The sequence below is a fragment of the Sardina pilchardus genome, chromosome 14 (assembly GCF_963854185.1).
Source record: "Sardina pilchardus chromosome 14, fSarPil1.1, whole genome shotgun sequence".
In the NCBI taxonomy this organism is placed as follows: Eukaryota; Metazoa; Chordata; class Actinopteri; order Clupeiformes; family Clupeidae; genus Sardina; species Sardina pilchardus.
In genome coordinates, this window is record NC_085007.1 from 2,406,443 (window position 1) to 2,428,942 (window position 22,500).

Genomic DNA, 22,500 nt, shown 5'->3' on the forward strand with positions numbered 1-22,500 from the left:
TGCAGCCCTCCTGCTGCCTGGAAAGCACACCCTTTAAATACATAGTGAGAGGACCATGAGAAACCGCTCTGTATTGAGCCACTGGGAGAGGACCATGAGAAGCAGTTCTGTATAGACCTGGAATCATATTGAATACATGGTGTGGGTGCCATGAGAAGCAGTTCTGTGTGGAGCTGGAATCATATTGAATACATGGTGTGGGTGCCATGGGAAGCAGACGCAGTTCTGTATGGAGCTGGAATCATGGACTGCACTTTTAAAACGCGGCAGCTACCACACCAGACGCTTCAGCTGGTCACCATGTGAGTCTGTGATGACAGTAAATATGGGTGCTTAGCACTGGCCTAGACTGAGTCACTGGCTTAAGGGTCCTCTCGAGAGCTCTCATGCTTGCTTCAGTGATAATTCCATTAGAATACCATAGAGATAAGAAAACACTCACACACACATACACACAGAGAGAGAGAGAGAGAGACATCCTGTTTATCCTAGCAACACAAACATTGTTCACAGTATAATCATGGGGAATGTACTGTAAGACTGAAACAGAAAGCGAAACCTCATCTCTCCCTTTCTCCCTCTTTCTTTGTCTGTGTTTGTAGACGTGTCCCACCCTAGTAGATGCTGGAGAGGAGGTCTGTCTAAATAACCCTGTGAAATACCGCTCCAGAAAATAGCCAAGATGTATTTTCTGTACAATGAAGTGGTAAATACTGCTTCATTGTACAGAAAATACTTAATCTTGGCTACAAATACTGCTCCATTATACAGAAAATACTTCATCTAGGCTGCAAATACCGCTCCATTGTACAGAAAATACTTCATCTTGGCTACAAATACTGCTTCATTGTACAGAAAATACTTCATCTAGGCTGCAAATACCGCTCCATTGTACAGAAAATACTTCATCTAGGCTGCAAATACCGCTCCATTGTACAGAAAATACTTCATCTTGGCTACAAATACTGCTCCATTATACAGAAAATACTTCATCTTGGCCACAAATGGCAGCTCCCTTATACAGAAAATACTTCATCTTGGCCACAAATGGCAGCTCCCTGTGTGTATGTTTGGCGCTGTTGGTCACATGTGTGGTCTTGTCGCTTGTGTGCCGAAATAGAGAAGTCAAATGTGACACCAGAGTACGGCTATGTGGGCGGGTCAGGTGGCGTGTTGAGACGGCTCCCCCTGCTCAAAGGCCTGCCCTTCCCTCCTCTGTGGTGAGAGACGAGGAAGAGCTCTGCTAGCTGCATGCCTACTGGCCTTAGCTCTGCAAGCTGCTCTTCCCTCAGCTCTGCTAGCTGCTCTTCCCTTAGCTCCGCTAGCTTCCTACTGGCCTTAGCTCCACTAGCTGCTCATCCCTTACTGTAGCTCCGCTAGCTGCCCATCCCTCAGCTCCACTAGCTGCTCATCCCTTAGCTCCGCTAGCTTCCTACTGGCCTTAGCTCCACTAGCTGCTCATCCCTTACTGTAGCTCCGCTAGCTGCCCATCCCTCAGCTCCACTAGCTGCTCATCCCTTAGCGCCGCTAGCTGCTCATCCCTTAGCTCCACTAGCTGCTCATCCCTTAGCTCCGCTAGCTGCTCTTCCCTTAGCTCCACTAGCTGCTCATCCCTTAGCTCCACTAGCTGCTCATCCCTTAGCTCCGCTAGCTGCCTATCCTTTAGCTCCACTAGCTGCTCATCCCTTAGCTCCACTAGCTGCTCATCCCTTAGCGCCGCTAGCTGCTCATCCCTTAGCTCCGCTAGCTGCCTACTAGCCTTAGTTCCACTAGCTGCCCTTCCCTTAGCTCCGCTAGCTGCCCATCTGCTGGCCGTGCCCGTCTACACACACACATGCCAGCGCTGGCAGGCTCTGCCCCTGGCGAACACCAGACCACCAAAGTCAAACAGTCCAACAGGAAGAGCCTGACCTGGTCTCACTAGGCAACCCTGCCCGCACTCCATCTACGACCCTGTGTAAACATGCTAGACAAATGGCCTCTGGGAGTGGAAAGCTCATTCCTATAAACTGCTGGCTTTAAACCTCCTGTGTGAGAATAGTGTTTTTGTGTGTGTTGTTTAATGGCTAGTATTGGAGATGTAGCTACAGTATGGGCCCGTGTAAGAGTGTGTTTTTCACAAATCTTGTCTGGTGCCATAGAATTCCCTGTGACTTTAACACTGTTGCCTGCTTCATTTGAATTGGAACACTTTTAAAATCCTGCAATCAGCCATCTTGTACCAGTATGACTGTGTTGCTATTTGAATCAGCCAGCGGATATGTGCTAGTGACAGACTCCAGCTCCCATTGTTTGTAGCTTCCTTGCTAGTGTGCCCACCTCCCATGTTGAGGGTTCAAGTTCAAATCTGCTGCAGGAAGTTCCACCACATCCTGTCTGAGAAAACAAAACTAAAAGCAAACTTTCTGTTTCTCTGGTTTTAAGCTGGGCAGTGAAACGACTTTTAGGGATGGACACACAGCCATAGCAATACACAAAGGAATCAAAAGGCAAGTGGTCAGTGGTCAGTCTTTCTGGCTAAAAAAACATCCTAAATGTGCCTGATCTTAACAGCTAGGTTATGAGGGACAAGGGGGGAGTGGAATCTCCTCTCCTGTTCTAAAATGAATAGAACACCTCCAATATTGAAAGGGGAATTGAACTTGCATTCCAGAAGCAGAAAACAGCCACACAGAATCAACATCTATTGGCGACTAGTTATTTTGGGGGTTCTAGTGGGTTAGTAATTGTGCTTTAGGGTTTGAGGTTTATTCTTCCCTCAGTTCTGTGAGTTTCTTCCAGAGAGCAACTCACAGTATGCACCGTCTGTAATGTGTCAGTCCTGTGACTATGTTCTGTCTGTAATGTGACCAGTCCTGTGACTACTGTATCTGTTCTGTCTGTAATGTGTCAGTCCTGTGACTATATGTTCTGTCTGTAATGTGTCAGTCCTGTGACTATATGTTCTGTCTGTAATGTGTCAGTCCTGTGACTATATGTTCTGTCTGTAATGTGTCAGTCCTGTGACTATATGTTCTGTCTGTAATGTGTCAGTCCTGTGACTATATGTTCTGTCTGTAATGTGTCAGTCCTGTGACTATATGTTTTGTCTGTAATGTGTCAGTCCTGTGACTATATGTTCTGTCTGTAATGTGGCTAGTCCTGTGACTACATGTTCTGTCTGTAATGGGGCCAGACTGTGACTATATGTTCTGTCTGTAATGTGTCAGTCCTGTGACTACTGTATCTGTTCTGTCTGTAATGTGTCAGTCCTGTGACTACTGTATCTGTTCTGTCTGTAATGTGTCAGTCCTGTGACTATATGTTCTGTCTGTAATGTGACCAGTCCTGTGACTACTGTATCTGTTCTGTCTGTAATGTGTCAGTCCTGTGACTATATGTTCTGTCTGTAATGTGACCAGTCCTGTGACTACTGTATCTGTTCTGTCTGTAATGTGTCAGTCCTGTGACTATATGTTCTGTCTGTAATGTGTCAGTCCTGTGACTATATGTTCTGTCTGTAATGTGTCAGTCCTGTGACTACTGTATCTGTTCTGTCTGTAATGTGTCAGTCCTGTGACTACTGTATCTGTTCTGTATGTAATGTGGCTAGTCCTGCTTGAGTTTTCTGCAGTTCTGTCTGTGAGGGGCATGATGAGAAGACATCTGTGCCCGTGGGGCTGCTAGTTATGGTCTCAGGTTTCACCCCACCCTGCCCAGCTCTCGGTCGCACCCTGCTAGAGGGGCTTGCCCCCCATCTCAATGGCAGCGCGTGAGTCTCAAACATTGACCTCGGGGTCTTCTAAATGTCACGCAGACACCTGATTCCTGATTCAGCACTGCTCTCTCTCTCTCTCTCTAGCTCTGAGAGAGATAATCTGGCCTATTATGGTGCCCTATGCAGCTTTCTCCACATGCCAAAGATGAGCACCCGCGCCCACCTGCCCCCAGGAGAGGGAGTACCCAGGAGGCCACGTGGGCGCAAACAGGCTGTAATGTGTTGAACACATGGGCTTCACAAAACTGATATTCAACACTAAGCACATGCTATCTATGCTATCTAGTCCTACAGTATCCCTTAATCACGCTAAGCACATGCTATCTATGCTATCTAGTCCTACAGTGTGTCTCTTAATCACCAAACACATGCTATCTATGCTATCTAGTCCTACAGTATCCCTTAATCACACTAAGCACATGCTATCTATGCTATCTAGTCCTACAGTGTGTCTCTTAATCACGCCAAGCATATGCTATCTATGCTATCTAGTCCTACAGTATGTTATCTTAATCACGCTAAGCACATGCAAGCACATGCTATCTATGCTATCTAGTCCTACAGTATGTTATCTTAATCACACTAAGCACATGCTATCTATGCTATCTAGTCCTACAGTATGTTATCTTAATCACACTAAGCACATACTATCTATTCTATCTAGTCCTACAGTATGTTATCTTAATCACACTAAGCACATACTATCTATTCTATCTAGTCCTACAGTATGTTATCTTAATCACACTAAGCACATGCTATCTATTCTATCTAGTCCTACAGTATGTTATCTTAATCACACTAAGCACATGCTATCTATTCTATCTAGTCCTACAGTATGTTATCTTAATCACACTAAGCACATGCTATCTATTCTATCTAGTCCTACAGTATGTTATCTTAATCACACTAAGCACATACTATCTATTCTATCTAGTCCTACAGTATGTTATCTTAATCACACTAAGCACATACTATCTATTCTATCTAGTCCTACAGTATGTCTCCTAATCACGCTAAGCACATGCGATCTAGGTGTCAGTAAGTCTGGTTAGTGTCAGTGAGTCTAGTTCTATTTATCTGTTAGTGTCAGTGATTCTGCTTCTATGGGTCTGTTAGTGTCAGTAGCTCCATTGTGGCATTCCTCCTGTTTTGCAGATGATGAGGAGATTCATCCTACACAGCATTAATATCTAAAAACAGAGAGACAATGAAAACTGTCATGGCTGCACTGACACAACCTCAGTGTAAGCTCACTGTGTCCTTGAGTAAACCCAATTCACTGGATGTCAGTTTCTGATTTGTGATCTGCAGAAACAGCATGACCACACCAGGGTTAGGACAGCAAGTCTCATGGAGGGTTAGGACAGCAAGTGTCTTGGGCAGGCATCTGCGCTTTCTGTTGCAGAAGTGAAGATGGTTATCGTGGTGTGAAACTCGAGGAGGGTTGAGGGAGGCACAGGGCAGTTTAAAATGACTATTAAAAGCCTGTCCAAACTAGGAGGCCAGCTCTCCACAACACAGCCGGTTTCATGCCTAAATCCAGCCACATGCACAGGGGTCGATGACAGTGCTACATATGCACAAAATCGCAAAATCATAATGTCATAGAAAGCACCTGCTCCATGATGCACCTAGCAATGCTCCTTTAGCGCTCATAACATGCTAGCCTTGTCTAAAGCCTGTACCATAGCCAGTTCACCATTAACATGCTAGCCTTGTCTACAGCCTGTACCATAGCCAGTTCACCATTAGCATGCTAGCCTTGTCTACAGCCTGTACCATAGCCAGTTCACCATTAGCATGCTAGCCTTGTCTACAGCCTGTACAATAGCCAGTTAACCATCAACATGCTAAGTAGCCAGTGGCCAGTAGTGGTACAACTTCATCCAGACTCATTACAACTGACCAGTTAGTGTGTGTGTTTTTGTAGCAGTAGGCAGTGTCATAGCAACCACAGAATATTCACCACACCAAGGGCAGGCACTCTACTCTCATGGGTCAGAAAATCTGTCTGCTGAAAGCACTGACCACAGGCCTGAAAAGGGTTCAAGCGTGGTGCCTGAGTTCAGCCTTGAGCTGGGCCATGTACGATGTCAAGAAAGGCTATTCTCTATATTGTCTTTGAATGTATTTGATCATTTCAGACAGAGATCATTTCCTGTCTATCAGCACTGTGGCCAGAGTGTCGTGCCGTGTGGGACATGGATCAGCTGGACACGTCCACAGGTCTTATGCCACTTGTGCTATCCACTGAGAACACCTCTCATTGTTACCAGGCTTAGGTTTAATGGTATTTAACACACACTTACTCTCTCTCTCTTTCCCTCTCTTTCTGTCATTTCTCCCTCTCTCTCTCTCTCTCTCTCTCTCTCTCTCTCTCTCTCTCTCTCTCTCTCTCTCTCTCTCTCTCTCTCTCTCTCTCTCTCTCTCTCTCTCTCACACACACACACACACACACACACACACACACACACACACTCCTGCTCTGAGCCTAAAAAAAGATGTTCTCCCTGTTGCAGCTGTTGCATTACACTTTGGCCACCTTTGGCAGTAGCACAGCCAGGCGCTCCACAGTCTAGCACCCCACTCTCACACACACACACACACACACACACACACACACACACACACACACACACACACACACACACACACACACACAGCCAGGCGCTCCACAGTCTAGCACCCCACTCACACACACACACACACACACACACACACACACACACACACACACACACACACACACACACACACACACACACATACACATCCACTCCACAGTCTAGCACCCCACTCACCCCACACCCCTTATAATAATGAAATATAAAAAGATATAAATAAACAATAAACGAATATAAAAACCATAAACACATGAATGCGTGCACTGTGTGGCCTGGCCCCTTTAATATAAAAACCATAAACACATGAATGTGTGCACTGTGTGGCCCGGCCCCTTTAATATAAAAAGCCATGAACACATGAATGCGTGCATTGTGTGGCCGGCGCTCTGTAATGAGTTTAGGCATCTAATCCTGGAGTGCCCCCTGCTCTCTCCACCAGGCTCAAAATGGAGCACTGTCCCTTTAAGGCCAAGAGAGGGGATCCATCTGACGTCAAGTGAAAACGTGCAATCGAGCGGCTCTAGCTGCAGTGTTTACCACGGAGGAGTGTGTGTGTGTGTGTGTGTGTGTGTGTGGAGGAGGCTGCCTGCAGGTGTGTTGGGGAGTGTGTGTGCTGCTAGTTTGTCTTGTGGGCTGGGTGATTGCATGTAAAGCGTGCTCAGCCTTGTTCCAGCCTGCAGGATATGGAGACGTGTGAACACGCTGTTCCCTCAGCGAGGACGCATCAGCTGCTGAGAACAGAGACCTTTAGAACCAGGACGCATCAGCTGCTGAGAGCAGAGACCTTTAGAACCAGGACGCATCAGCTGCTGAGAACAGAGACGTATAGAACCGGGACGCATCAGCTGCTGAGAGCAGAGACCTTTAGAACCGGGACACATCAGCTGCCTCTGAGCAGAGACGTTTAGAACCAGGACGCATCAGCTGCTGAGAGCAGAGACCTTTAGAACCGGGACACATCAGCTGCCTCTGAGCAGAGACCTTTAGAACCGGGACACATCAGCTGCCTCTGAGCAGAGCCGTTTGGAGCGAGCGCTACTCTGCGTCCTCTCCCCAGAATGACCCGTGTGATTGATCCTCCAGCACAGCATTCCCTCACTGTGGACATGTGTGTGGTACAGTATTTGTTTTGGTCAGACATCTTGTTTAGAAAAAGCCGTGTGTAAGGGTCAACCACAGCAGCAGACGCCAGTCATGCCCACTTGTGCAACTTCATCTACGTTCTCCATCGACATGTTGTGCAACTGGACAAGCATTCCTCTAAACACTGCATGCTGACACACACACACACACACACACACACACACATTTGTCTAAACACTACATGATGCTGGACACAGCCAGTGACCCCTGTAGTACTGTTCCCCACCATCTCTATGCTGCTGTGTCTCTCTCTAAGCATACAGTATGCACACACACACACACACACACACACACACAGCAGTTGTGTGAGCTCCTGAATGCCTGTGTACTGTAAAGCAGTCGGAGCGCGTCAGTAGAGTGTCAGTAGAGTAGGCATCGTGCCATTCAGCGTCTCCTCCTACGAGCCTGTCAAACCAGCTCTGCCTCTCTCTCTCTCCCTCAACCCTTCTCTTTCCCTCTCTCTCTATCTTTTCATGCCTTCCCCTCTCCCGTCCTGTGTGTGTGTGTGTGTGTGCGTGTGTGTGTGTGTGTCCTGCGTACTGACCTCTCTCTGTGTGAACGCGGAGGCTGTCCAGTGAGGCTGTCCTGCTCTCTGTCTAAGTGTCCCTGCTGCACGGCAGCCTCCCCCCGCCCCTCCGCTGCTTTATATAGCCGCTAACGCAGCTCAGCACGCACTGCATTCTGGGAAGAGGGAGAGAGCGAGGGAGGGAGGGAGGGGACGAGTGGGAAGGAGGAAGGGAGGGAGGGAGGGAGGTGACGAGTGGGAGGGAGGGAAAGTTGAGAATGAGCTAGAGAGAGAGAGGGAGAGGGAGAGAGAGAGCGAGAGGCAACAGGAGGAGGGGGGGGAGTGTGTGTGTGAGGGAGAGGAGAGAGGAGGGGGGAAGAGAGAGAGAGAGAGATGGAGAGAGCAAGAGGACAAGAGATAGGAGGAGGGGTGACGTTAGTAGGATCAGCAGCGTGCTAGCAGAACAGAGTGCTGTGCTGTGCTGTGCTGTGCTGTGCTGTGCTGTGCTGCGCACTGGTTCAGTCCACTACACACTGCACACTCCACACTGCCTGTGCTCTCTCTGACGCTAGGCTGCAAGAAGATGGGAGGGTTAGACAGGGAAGGATCAGAGAGGGAGAGAGAGAGAGAAAGAGGGAGGAGGAAGAGGAGGAGGAGGAATGAGAAGGGGAGTGGAGAGAGAGGAACGCGTCAGAGAATACTGCACACTGAGGGTCGAGGAGAATGCGGAAGTGCTGTAGTGTTGTTGATGTTGTTCCTGTGTGTGTGTGTGTGTGTGTGTGTGTGTGTGTGTGTGTGTGTGTGTGTGTGTGTGTAGACATGCACCCTTGCTCCATGTTCATCTTCATTCTGTCCACAGCCTTATAAGGACTAATGTTGGAGGAGATGTTTCTTTATCTCAGAGCAGTAGACTCCTCCCCTCTTCTCCATAAGGATCACATATACTGTAGTCTTGTGAATGTGGGTATTACAGACTCCCATAGATGAACATACATACATACAGTACAGTATTAACAAATCGCTATGCAGAAACATACTGAACATCAACATACAGTAGAAACATTGACTGACATGCTTGTGAATTTATTCCTGCTCTTACATAATGGACATACAGTAGGGAGGAAAAAAGGGAGAGAGAGAGAGAGAGAGAGAAAAGAAAAAAAATCTTGACAAACATGTTCAGTGACATGAGTCCAAGCCTGCCTCAGACAAGTCAAACACCACACCTGTTTCAACCTCCATCTCCATGGAAACACCTCTGACATTCAATGTTTTTATCCTGATGAAATCACCAGTGGACGCCCTTGAACTCAATGTTTAAGCTGATTAACCAAGAGGAGATTGTAAGAATTGCATTGTTCTGTAAATGTTTGCCTTTCCACTTCCTTTAAAGGCCTTCAGGTAATCAAATGGTACGGGAGAGGGCTCTGTTGGAGACTCGTGTTGTTTTACAGTAGAGAGCTCTGATGGAGACTCGTGTTGTTTTACGGTAGAGAGCTCTGATGGAGAGTGTTTTCCGGTAGAGGGCTCTGCTGGAGAGTGTTGTTTTACGGTAGAGAGCTCTGTTGGAGACTCGTGTTGTTTTACGTTAGAGCTCTGCTGGAGAGTGTTGTTGTTTTACGGTAGAGGGCTCTGATGGAGAGTGTTGTTGTTTTACGGTAGAGAGCTCTGATGGAGACTCCTGTTGTTTTACGGTAGAGAGCTCTGCTGGAGAGTGTTGTTGTTTTACGGTAGAGAGCTCTGTTGGAGACTCGTGTTGTTTTACGGTAGAGAGCTCTGCTGGAGAGTGTTGTTGTTTTACGGCAGAGAGCTCTGCTGGAGAGTGTTGTTTTACGGTAGAGAGCTCTGATGAAAAGTGTTGTTTTACGGTAGAACTCTGATGGAGAGTGTTGTTTTACGGTAGAGAGCTCTGCTGGAGAGTGTTCTAGTTGTTTTACGGTAGAGAGCTCTGCTGGAGAGTGTTGTTTTACGGTAGAGAGCTCTGCTGGAGAGTGTTGTTTTATGGTAGAGAGCTCTGCTGGAGAGACTTGTTTTACGTTAGAGCTCTGCTGGAGAGTGTTGTTGTTTTACGGTAGAGAGCTCTGCTGGAGAGTGTTGTTGTTTTACGGTAGAGAGCTCTGATGGAGAGTGTTGTTTTACGGTAGAGAGCTCTGATGGAGAGTGTTGTTTTACGGTAGAGAGCTCTGCTGGAGGGCTCAGGCCTGAGAAAGGACTCTAAGGAGATTAGTACTCATCCTGTTTAACACAGGGGATGTGACCCACTGCTCCAATCACACTCTGTGTGTGTGTGTGTGTGTGTGTGTGTGTGTGGCAAAACTGAATATCCCTCCTGCAGGCTTTTATGGGTGGGAGTGGGACCTAATGTTATAGATGTGGGACCTAATGTTATAGATGTGGGACCTAATATTATAGATGCAGGAGTGGGACCTAATGTTATAGATGATGGACCTAATGTAGATGCAGGAGTGGGACCTAATGTTATAGATGCAGGAGGGGGACCTAATGTTATAGATGGGGGACCTAATGTAGATGCAGGAGTGGGACCTAATGTTATAGATGCGAGCGGGAGCGAAACAAAAAATGATACATTATTGCGAGAGTGGGCGGGTGCAGGACTGAACAATATGTCCTACACAGACCTCTATTTCCTTGCACATGTGAGTGTATGTATATAATGTGCATTCGGATCTATGTGTGTACACATGCATGTATGATTGTGTTTGCATGTGTGTGTGCGTGTGTGCATGTGTGTGTGTGTCTGTGTGTGTGTGTGTGTGTGTGTGTGTGTGTGTGTGCGTGTGTGTGTGTGTGTGTGTGTGTGTGTGTGCTTTTCATATTTCATGCCTTTTCTGTTCAGTAGTAGTAACTGTCTTGTGACTGAGCTGCCCTTTGTCCGTCTGAAAGCGCTGGAGGACTGAAGTCATAAACGCAGTTTATATGTTTATGGTGATGATTGTTGTTTATGTAGATGTTCCCTCTCTGGCTGCAGCCCACAAGCCTGCATGTAAATGTGGTACAGCAGCAGTGAGATGGGACAGGTACAGGTCAGCAGGGCAGGCCAGGTGAGCAGGGCAGGCCAGGTGAGCAGCTGAGGTGTCATGCTGGACAGGAGGGAGGTGTTGTGTGTGTGTGTGTGTGTGTGTGTGTGTGTGTGTGTGTGTGTGTGTGTGTGTGTGTGTGTGCAGAGAGTACTGTATGCTGCAACAGGTAGCTTCCCGAAGTCAGAGCACTGTGCAATTTGCACACTTCAGCAAAAAGTGAACAGAACGCTTCAGTTGAGCACCTGGTGTAGCCTGACAGGTAAGCCTGAAAGAGTAGAGACAGAGAACCCCAACACTGAATAATAACACAGTACATACTCAGAGGTAACACTGAATAACAACACAGTACACACTCAGAGGTAACACTGAATAGCAACACACAGTTCACACACACACAGGTAACATTTGAATCTGTTTTATTAAAAGCACTGAGGACATGGTGTCCGCAGACAGAAAATAAATACAAAACCATTATGTACATGTGGCAGTGACATAGAAGCACAACAGAGGAGTCTGGGCAGGACTCCTACACCCAATAGCTAGCGAGCTGGACCTCTCCGCTCTCCTCAACAGGTCCACTTTAAGCGAGCTGGACCTCTCGAGTCCTACAGGTCCACTTTAAGTTGAACTCATTACAGAGGGGGGAAAACTCCAGCTTGCCAAAATAAAAGTCCTCCCATGTCTTGGCGATGTCACAAGCTAGCTGATCCACCTGACTGAAGAGACGCTAATGAGAATCAGCTGCTTTAGTGAGTGCTTGGAGTCGAGCTTTTACTTTGTACCAGAGTTTTCCACCTGTGCACTATAGAGCTGCTCCCTGCAGTGGCACAGACACTACTGGCACTGCTCCCTGCGGTGGCACAGACACTACTGGTACCCTACTGGCAGAGCTGCTCCCTGCAGTGGCACACACACTACTGGCACTGCTCCCTGCGGTGGCACAGACACTACTGGTACCCTACTGGCACTGCTCCCTGCGGTGGCACAGACACTACTACCCTTCTGGCACTGCTCCCTGCGGTGGCACAGACACTACTGGTACCCTACTGGCAGAGCTGCTCCCTGCGGTGGCACAGACACTACTGGTACCCTACTGGCACTGCTCTGCGGTGGCACACACACTACTGGTACCCTACTGCGGTGGCACACACACTACTGGTACCAGATAGCAGCAGCTGGCACTGAACGCGCATCTGGCATGGATCCGGGCCATATCTGGGATGGATCCTGGCCATATCTGGGCCGGGGCAGTTGTGCTGTATCTAGGTTGGGACCGGGGCCCAGTGCAGTCCAGATCACAGCCAGACCAGAACCAGAATATGGCCAGATCAGGGCCTGACTGGGGCCAGATCAGGGCCAGATCAGAGCCAGATTGAGGCCAGATGGGGCCCTAGGTGGCTGAGCTGTGTGTGTGGTTCCCAGTGAGTGCTCAGAGGAGCCTGTTAATCAGTAGCTCATCGATCGCCATCACTGAAGCACTTTCCATTTGCACAGCACAGCACACCAGCCCAGCAGCGCCCAGGGGATTGCAGCCCCAGTCCCAACACAGGGGCTAGAGCTCGGGCTGCTGTGGTGTTTCTGCCTCATCTTTTTCCTGGGAATGCTACAAGTCACAGAGCATGGAGAACTAGAGCTAAAAAAAAGATACAAACAGGCACTAACCTTGGCTGTGAAATACACTCTCACTTTCACCAAACAAAATATTTATATGTACACACACTGATGTATAACCTTTTTCTCCAAGTTTTAAAGAAAGTGCTTAAGTTCTTCATACTTGTTAGTCTACTACTAGTCATCTTTCAGTCTTAAAATCTTTAAATACTATCTGTTCACACCCATAAATGCCTTGAGGGTGTTATGAATGTGTTTGGCCACAAGATGGTGACAGAGCCAAATGACGGTGCCCTCGCATGGCAACCAGTGGATTTATCCAATTCCTCTTTTGTTGTAATCTCAAATTCATCCCCAGAAGTGATGGAGAGAAAATGGAATTGGCGGTTACTGGCATTAGTTATCCACAAATACTGTAATGCTGTTTACAAATGTTGTTTTTTGTTTGTAGCATTGCTTGTTGTTTGTAAATACGAACATGTCTCAGAGGTTCTATGATCTCGGGAGCCCTGACACAAAGACCACAGACCATGGCCATGCAGACTGACCTGTGTGCTGTGCAGTGTGTGCCGTGCTAACAGTGAGCTCATCAGAGCCTCCACAGTAGTCTGCAGCACGGACAGACGGTCGCTGAGCAACTGCAGTGGCTGAGCTTTGAGCTCAGAGCTACGCTAGCGTTAGCAGTAGCATAGGTGCAGTCAGTAATGCTAGGAATCTAGCCGCTACTCGACGGGGATCTGGTCCCATTCAAATAATGTCTCTAATGTCTCGCACTGGTCTTTAGTCAGGCCCAATGACAGGGCAGACATTTTCATACATGTGGCTGATGGCATTTGATTGGGAAAATGCTATTCATAGCTTTTAATAATCTAAACTGACATGTAAATTCCTCCCCCAATAAAGTACTGATCTGAACGTTCTGAATGGCACCGATGTCCATGAACACAAATGTGGGAATGAAACTGCCCTACACATAATCCACTGCTATACTGTATGCTGAAATGCAGACAGCCCTACACATATCCACTGCTATATGCTGATATGCAGACACATCATAGTGAGTGGGACAACAATGTCCTCACAGCCTCTCGCGAACTGCCGAAGTCAAATGAATAACACTGCCAGCCTTCATCAAAAGTCCTTCCAACGGACCAATGGCAACATGAGCAAATACAACACAGAGAAGCTCAACCTACAGGTTACAATCAGAGTCAGTATGTTTACTTAAGGCAGTGCAGCAGACACACACAAGGTGAGAGAGACCCCTGCTAAAGACACACACTTCACGTCTATAACACCGTTTTAGTCCTACACACGCACACGCACACGCACACACACACACACACACACACACACACACGAACACGCGCACATACAGACGTATTCTAAACCACAACCCTTCTGTATTCACATTCTCTCTTCGTTTTCTCCACGGCTTTTCATTGCTAACTCCTCCGTTAGCCTCGTTAGTATCAGACGTGCCTGAAGGAAGAGTCTTCTCCTCCGCTCCCTCCTCCTCTTCCTCACTCGCTCCCTCCTCTTCCTCCTCTCGGTGTCTCTCCTCCAGAGGTCTGGGGTTAGAGGTCATCTCTATGGAGACGGCTCATGGAGAGAGAGGGCCAGAGAAAGCAGGACGGCAGGTCTAGCTGGAGTCGCCGGACCGTGCCTCGGCCTCTGGCTCCGAGTCTGCGTCTGCGTCGGCGTCGTCCTGCTCGTCCGAGGGCAGGTGGACGCGCTGCTCGTCCATGCGCTTGGCCTGCACGCGCTGGATCAGGCTGAAGAAGTCCTCGTCCGGCACCGTGGGCGCCCGGGGGCCACCCTCCGGGGGAGAGCACCGCTGGTCATCGATCCTGGAGGACTGGACAGGGCAGAGAACAGACATGACGTGAACAACAGAGATCCTGGAGGACTGGACAGGGCAGAGAACAGACAGACGTCAACAACAGAGAGACACAAAAAACAGAGAGACGCAAACAGAGTCTCTTCAAGCGCTACAGACGTAAACAATAGAGAGACGTGAACAACAGACAGACGTAAACAACAGAGAGACGCAAACAACAGAGAGACGCAAACAACAGAGAGACGTAAACAACACAAACAGAGTCTCTTCAAACGCTACAGACGTAAACAACAGAGAGACGCAAACAGAGTCTCTTCAAACGCTACAGACGTAAACTACAGAGAGATGCAAACAGAGTCTCTTCAAACACTACAGACGTAAACAACAGAGAGACGCAAACAGAGTCTCTTCAAACACTACAGACGTAAACAACAGAGAGACGCAAACAGAGTCTCTTCAAACGCTACAGACGTAAACAACAGAGAGACGCAAACAGAGTCTCTTCAAACGCTACAGACGTAAACTACAGAGAGATGCAAACAGAGTCTCTTCAAACACTACAGACGTAAACAACAGAGACGCAAACAGAGTCTCTTCAACACTACACTGAAAACAGAGTCTCTTCAAACGATACAGACGTTAACTACAGAGATGAAAACAGAGTCTCTTCAAACACTACAGACGTAAACTACAGAGACGCAACCGCTACAGACGCAAACAGAGTCTCTTCAAAAACTACAAGAGACATACATTACAGAGAGAGGTCTCAAAACGCTGCACTGCTATGAGATGCTTGAAGCAAAGATCCTTTTTCAACTGTCTCTGCTTAAAGCCTTATCAGCTGTGTGCAGCACTTTCTGACCACAATGATGTGCTCTTGGCACTATGGACACTCTGACCATAATGATGTGCTCTTGGAAGCCGTTACCAAAGTGCAGTATGACTACCGTTACTGGCACTCACTATCTGCAGTCCCCAATGTTCTTATCAGACCCACTCTTCTGAGGAGTGGGGAATTGCACAGTCCTCACTCCTCACACCACCTATGCAGTGTGTGCTAGTCTACTCTACTCAGTGTGTGCACTACCTACTCTACTCAGTGTGTGCACTACCTATGCAGTGTGTGCACTATGTACTCTACTCTATGCAGTGTGTGCACTATATCTACTCAGTGTGTGCACTATCTACTCTATGCAGTGTGTGCACTATCTACTCAGTGTGTGCACTATCTACTCTATGCAGTGTGTGCACTATCTACTCTACTCAGTGTGTGCACTATCTACTCTACTCAGTGTGTGCACTATCTACTCAATGCAGTGTGTGCACTATCTACTCAGTGTGTGCACTATCTACTCTACTCAGTGTGTGCACTATCTACTCTACTCTACGCAGTGTGTGCACAATCTACTCTACTCTACTCAGTGTGTGCACTATCTACTCTACGCAGTGTGTGCACTCCAAAACATGAAATACAATAGATCACCAATCCTCTGTCTGTTGAGCCCAAATAGATCACCAATCATCTGTCTGTTGAGCCCAAATAGATCACCAATCCTCTGCAAGCATCTCAGACTAATGGCCTCATAGCTACTGACACTCCTAACTTGTTTTTTGGATTCTTGTCTGTGATTGGATTATTTTAAGTGCCCACAGCGTTGCAGGAACAAAGCGTTCTTCTGTGCCGACCTCTTGGTCAGCGTCCATCAGCACATCAGTGGCTCTAAGTGCCCCTCCGTGACCCCCGCACACCTCATTTATCTGATTGGCCTGACTGATGGGTCATGTGACAGTGCCCAGACAGCTAATCACTTAATAGCTCTTAAGTGAGAACCCTTTTACACACCGGCTACTACTGCTAGCTGTGTGTGTCAGTCTGAGCGAGCGTGAGAGAGAGTGAGCGAGATAGAGAGAGAGAGAGAGATCAAATAATGAAAGGAACCCATTACGTGTTGATATGTATCCTATAAAACTTAATTTCATTAGGAGTCTTCAGCAATATGTACAGTATATTGGGTGACATAGCCTGACCTTTATTCTCTGTTTGTTTATTTTCTTCAATGTTGTTAATGTTCATTAAGTGCTTGCTAAACTGACAACTGGCGAGGAAGTAGTGTAATCATGCATGGAATATTCATAGTAGGCTACAGCAACAGTCATCAAGCATTTATATTTATCTGTTTATTTTAGCGTAAAAGAGTAATAAAGCACAATTTATTTCAGTGTAAAAGCGTACCAGGCTACGAGTAGATTTGGTTTGGTTAAATATATTTATTATATGGCTCTCTAGAATGTTGAGGGAGCTCCCATTCACTTTGAATGGGCCTCTCAACGTTCTACCGGTCCATTATATTTGCATAATGACCGCTCCGAAGGTATAATGACCGCTGCCAATGGCAACGGGTTCACTCCGCTAGTTGTTGCGGAAGCCACGAAACGGTAGCCAAGTCATTGCTAAAGACACATTGAGATAAGTTTATTTTCTCTTTATAATTCCCTTCAGTACGAAGCGAAACCCCTCCACTGCGTGTCGGGGTTCTGTCCGTCCTGTCGGGAATTATTTTCCGATAATGACCGGCGTTCTATACATTATCCCTTACGTAATAGAATATTTCTGCATGAAGCCCACTGTCTCCTAGCAACTGCTGAGCTAATGATTTTGTCTGCAGGTGTGTTAACTGCTCTCCTGGTTATGCCAGCAGGGGCAGCAACATAAGCAACATAAGCTGTGTCTGCTAACAGCAGTGTCTGGTCTCAGCTGGTTATGTCTGCAGGTGTGTTAACTGTGTCTGCTAACAGCAGTGTTGTAGCCTGGTCATACTAAACCCTAGTACTAATATCATACAGAGGGTCTGGACCTACTCCATTCAGAATCGATTTCAGGCAGGAGGCGTGAACTCTGCTCGTAATTTTAGTTTGAAATGATTGGGCCTGATTTTACCCAATCGCTAACGTTTCGTCGTGACAGCTATAAAGACTACAACGCTTATGCTCAACGTCGTCGTTAAAACCTGCCTCCCCCCATTCCCCCCGTTCGCTGATTGGTCCCGTCGGAATGCATCCTGAGAAATCGAGTTCAGTGGGATCAGACCCAGACGTAATGGTGAAGGGAAATGAAAATTGAGCGGAAGCGTACCGAGGGCTATGCCAGGCTAGCAGTGTTGGGTCTCAGCTGGTCGTGTTTGTTGTTGATGAGCATGTTGAAGAAGTGTGAGGTCTCACCTGGCACTTGATGAGCATGTTGAAGAAGTGTGAGGTCTCACCTGGCACTTGATGAGCATGTTGAAGAAGTGTGAGGTCTCACCTGGCACTTGATGAGCGTGTTGGAGAAGTGTGAGGTCTCACCTGGCACTTGATGAGCATGTTGAAGAAGTCGTCGCTGGGCTCCTGGGCCTCGGCCTCGCCACACAGGTGACCCAGGTTGTTGTGGGTGATCCTCAGGCCCGGCAGGTTGCTGACGCTCACCCGCTGGTCGTCTAGACGACGGCTCTGCGTGCTGGCGATCAGGTCAAACAGCTCCTCTGTCTGAGGTGACGTGGTGAGGCTTGGGTCTACCAGAACATAACCAGCCAATTAAGACATTAATCAACCAATACAATATTACCCAGCCAATTAAGACATTAACCAGGAAATTAAGATATCAACTAACCAATTAAGATATTAACCAGTCAATTAAAATATTATCTAACCAATTCATATATTAACCAGCCAATTAATATGTTAACCAACCAATTGATATATTAACCAGACAATTAGGACTTAACCAACCAATTAAGATATTAACTAGCCAATTAACCTATAGGAGACTGCTCTCAGACATATTAAATGAGGAAAAAATCAAAGCTGCTATCAATACGCCATATCTGGCCTAAACCTGCCATGGACCTGAGGTCAGCATTAGCACAGGTAAATACACCTCTTTGTCAGCATGACAGCAAATACAGTAATACCCCATGTTCTAAAGGGCTACAACAGCAAACAATATCCCATGTTCTAAAGGGCTACAACAGCATATAACACCCCATGTTCCAAAGGGCTACAACAGCAAACAACACCCCATGTTCTAAAGGGCTAACATTTCCAAAACTAATGCCTACATATGGAGGCATGCTCAATCTGAATTGTTTTCAAATGTCTTCTCGCCACCGCTGGCTTACGGCCTGATATGCAGTGCATTCTGTTCACCACCAGGGGAGCAACTCAGCAGTGTCTTACTGATCATATCACTGAGAGGGGAGCATGAGTCTGAAGGGCCGTTCACACCAATAATAATAACTATAACGATAATAAGAAATAAATATTAATACATTAATATGAAGGACAACATTCACACATAAACTATAACGATAACGGCATGAAGAACGATATCTTTGGGGATCACTTTCAGTGATTTTGAGAACGCTACAAAGCTAACAGCCAATCAGAACCCATAACATTTTAGCCATCACAGTCATTATCATGAGGAGAGACTTTTTTATCGTTGGTTGGTGTAAACGCTTTAATCGTTATGGCTTTATTTATCATTATAGTTATCATTCTTGGTGTGAACGCTTTTATCATTACAGTTGTAGTTACCATTAAAGTTATCGTTCTTGGTGTGAACGTTTTTATCATTATGGCTGTATGTATCGTTATAGTTATCATTCTTGGTGTGGACGCATTTATCGTAACAGTTGTAGTTATCATTATAGTTATCATTCTTGGTGTGAACCCTTTTATCGTAACAGTTGTAGTTATCATTATAGTTATCGTTCTTGGTGTGAACAATTTTATCGTTATGGCTGTATTTATCGTTATAGTTATCGTTCTTGGTGTGAACAATTTTATCGTTATGGCTGTATTTATCGTTATAGTTATCGTTCTTGGTGTGAACGCTTTTATTATTATGGCTGTATTCATCGTTATAGGTGTCATTCTTGGTGTGAACTCTTTTATCGTTACAGTTGTAGTTATCATTATAGTTATCGTTCTTGGTGTGAACGCTTTTATCGTTACAGTTGTAGTTATCATTATAGTTATTATTTTTGGTGTGAACGCTTTTATCGTTACAGTTGTACTTATGGTTATAGTTATTGTTCTTGGTGTGAACGCTTTTATCGTTACAGTTGTACTTATGGTTATAGTTATCGTTCTTGGTGTGAACGGCTCTTTACCGATCATATCGCTGAGAGGAGAGCAGGGGGCGGCGGCCTCTCCGTCCACTCCGTTCTCTGGCTCGTCGAGGTGGCAGCGCTGGTCGTCCATGCGGCTGCTCTGGAACTTACTGAGGAGGTCGAAAAAGCAGGCCTCATCGGAGGGGTCGCGGCCCAGCTTCTGTGGAGACACACGCACATAAACACACACACACACACACACACACACACACACGCATACACACACACAGCACAGAATTTAGAGGTCAAGGGTCAAGATTGCAGATGTTCCCACATGCTACCCGTCCAGAGACCCTCACTTCCTGTTTACCGTAGGATGGCCGCTCTGGTTGTTTAGACTCGCTCAGAGGAAAGATCTACAGAGCACTTGGGCTCTATGGGGGACGCTATACAATCCCACCACTTGGGCATTATGTAGCATACTCAATGGGGAATGCTATAAGATTGAGCATTATGCAGCATTATCAATGGGGGATGGGCATTATCTCAATTTCAATTTAATTTCACTTATAGAGCGCCAAAACATTACACATGTCTCATGGCGCTTTACAGTGTTAAACATTCAAAGAGAGCCCATGAGTAACAGGGGCAAGGAAAAACTCCCTAGAATTGGAGATACATAGGAAGAAACCTCAGACAGATCCACGACTCAAGGGGCCAACCCATCTGCCTAGGGTCAGTTACAGTAGAGTAAAGTCATATTTTGTAGTATCAGAAAGTTCAAATAGCATTATGTAGCATACTCAATGGGGGATGTTATAAGATTGGGCATTATGTAGTATACTCAATAGGAGATTCTATAAGAGTGGGCACTGGACAGTATACTCAATAGGAGATGATATAAGAGTGGGCACTGCACAGTATACTCAATGGGAGATGCTACAGTATAAGAGTGGCCATTATGTAGTATACTCAATAGGAGATGCCATAATGGCCTGGACACATTACACGATTTCAGCCCGATTTTGGCCCGAATTTGTCGTGACCGACAAGTTTACAGCGTCGTAAGCGATTTCAAATGGTCGGGCACGACATCGAACGCGGAGTGAATCTTATAATGTGACATGCTTCACGACTTGCGATTTGTCGTTCACGACGTTCTAAAACAGCCCGACAAAAAGTCTGGCTTGTCAGAAATTTGACGGGAGTCGTATGACGCAACCGATGCTTTCGGTGTATGTGGCCACTCTCCCGACCAAGACGCGGAGAGGTTTTCATGGTTCTAAAATCGTATAGTGTGACATAGTAGATCGTAAACGACAATCGTGAGCGACAAAAAAATCGTATAGTCTGACCAGGCCATAAGAGTGGGTATTATGTAGTATACTCAATATGTGTGTGTGTGTGTGTGTGTGCGCATGTGTGTGCATCTACAACACTGCTACCAAGAGCTAAAAGAGCCCAACTCTGCTGCACCGTGTTGGTGTTTCTGCTGCAACCCTCCAGTGCATAGTTCCAACACACACACACACACACCTCCAGTGCATAGTTCCAACACACACACACACACACACACACACACCCCTCCATGCTGCTGCAACCCTCCAGTGCATAGTTCCAACACACACACACACCTCCATGCTGCTCTTATCAGAATTTCTGTCAAGACTCCAATGTGCCCCACTCATTTTATCGCCACGACCTTTAACTGGTCAGCTGCTCAAACACACACACACACACACACACACACACACATAGATACACACACATATGCACACTTAGTGGGAACTCGAGGGCTGTTGGAAATCTTTGCATAAATTATTAGTAGCCTGCTATTGTTCCAAAGGTTCAGGAGTTCACATTTGGTCAACAACCAAACACACACACACACACACACACACACACACACACAGACTCCTCCACAGGAGGATTTGATTCCGGCGAGAGGGCTAAGAGGTGAAGGCCCGGCGGTCGCCGATAATCGGACATCCGGTGTGTGTGCTGTCCTCATTCCTAATCAGACACGGCTAACGCGGCCCATCACTGCGCGGAGTGACCACATGATCAATACTCTCTAACGAGCCGGCCGCGGCCTCTCCTCGTCCACTCCCCTCGTCCACAACCACAGCAGGGGCAGCAACGTACAGTACAGTACAGTAAGCAACTCGGACAGCATCTCAGGGAGAGAGTCCATCTGACTACAGCAGCTACAGTAGGCTCACGTTTGTGAAAGCCAGTGATGCCATGTGTGTGTGTGAGTGTGTGTGTGTGTGTGTGTGTGTGTGTGTGTGTGTGTGTGTGTGTGTGTGTGTGTGTGTGTGTGTGTGTGTGTGTGTGTGTGTGTGTGTTGTGTGTGTGTGTGTGTGTGTGTGTGAATAATGAGGTGCCAGAGGATCTTTGGTGGATCCATACACCATGGTTGAGCAGTGTGTGTGTGTGTGTGTGTGTGTGTGTGTGTGTGTGTGTGTGTGAGAGAGAGAGAGAGCATAGGCATGTCATTCGCACAAACAACAGCAGGATCTAGGTCATGAGCAACAATGAGCCTCACACACACTCTCACCAGTTTCACAGGACAAAAACTTTCACACAATTACTCAGAGCAAACACATCTACAATGAAAAGCCCTTTTTAAAACGACTAAAACGCGCAAAATGGATGTCATGCACCAATTTACTCATCAACTCCAAAAACATGTATATTTAAATCCATTCTGTTTAGAGCAGCACAAAAGAGGCTGCATGTACGGTAGTGTAGCACAAACAGCTGCTAACGCACCATAGAGATGACAGGAGCGGCTAATAAAGCACCATAGAGATCAAAAGCAGCAGGTAATACCGGAGCAACGAGCGGTCTCTCTGCAAGAGCTGATGGCTTCTCCCCGTCACACCT

General features: G+C 46.8%; 2 protein-coding genes and 1 long non-coding RNA gene across 4 annotated transcripts in view; all 3 read right to left on the reverse strand.

Moving 5' to 3' along the window:
- Positions 1-8,170, reverse strand: part of ak1 (adenylate kinase 1) — a 14,507-nt gene extending 6,337 nt beyond the window's left edge. Inside the window, 1 exon segment of the mRNA XM_062554578.1 lies at positions 8,069-8,170. The gene's annotated coding sequence lies outside the window, so the exon portion shown is untranslated.
- LOC134101028 (uncharacterized) overlaps positions 1-22,500 on the reverse strand; it is a 131,505-nt gene that overhangs the window by 7,492 nt on the left and 101,513 nt on the right. The window lies entirely within an intron of this gene.
- The window catches only part of gpsm1b (G protein signaling modulator 1b), a 44,686-nt gene continuing 33,655 nt past the window's right edge, over positions 11,470-22,500 (reverse strand). For both annotated transcript variants that reach the window (XM_062554285.1, XM_062554287.1), the window contains exons 12-14: positions 19,672-19,831; positions 17,864-18,069; positions 11,470-14,539 (exon numbers count right to left, since the gene is read on the reverse strand). In XM_062554285.1, coding sequence (XP_062410269.1) covers positions 14,324-14,539; positions 17,864-18,069; positions 19,672-19,831 — 582 coding nt within the window. In that variant the 3' untranslated portion in view covers positions 11,470-14,323. The remainder of the gene's footprint in view (positions 14,540-17,863; positions 18,070-19,671; positions 19,832-22,500) is intronic.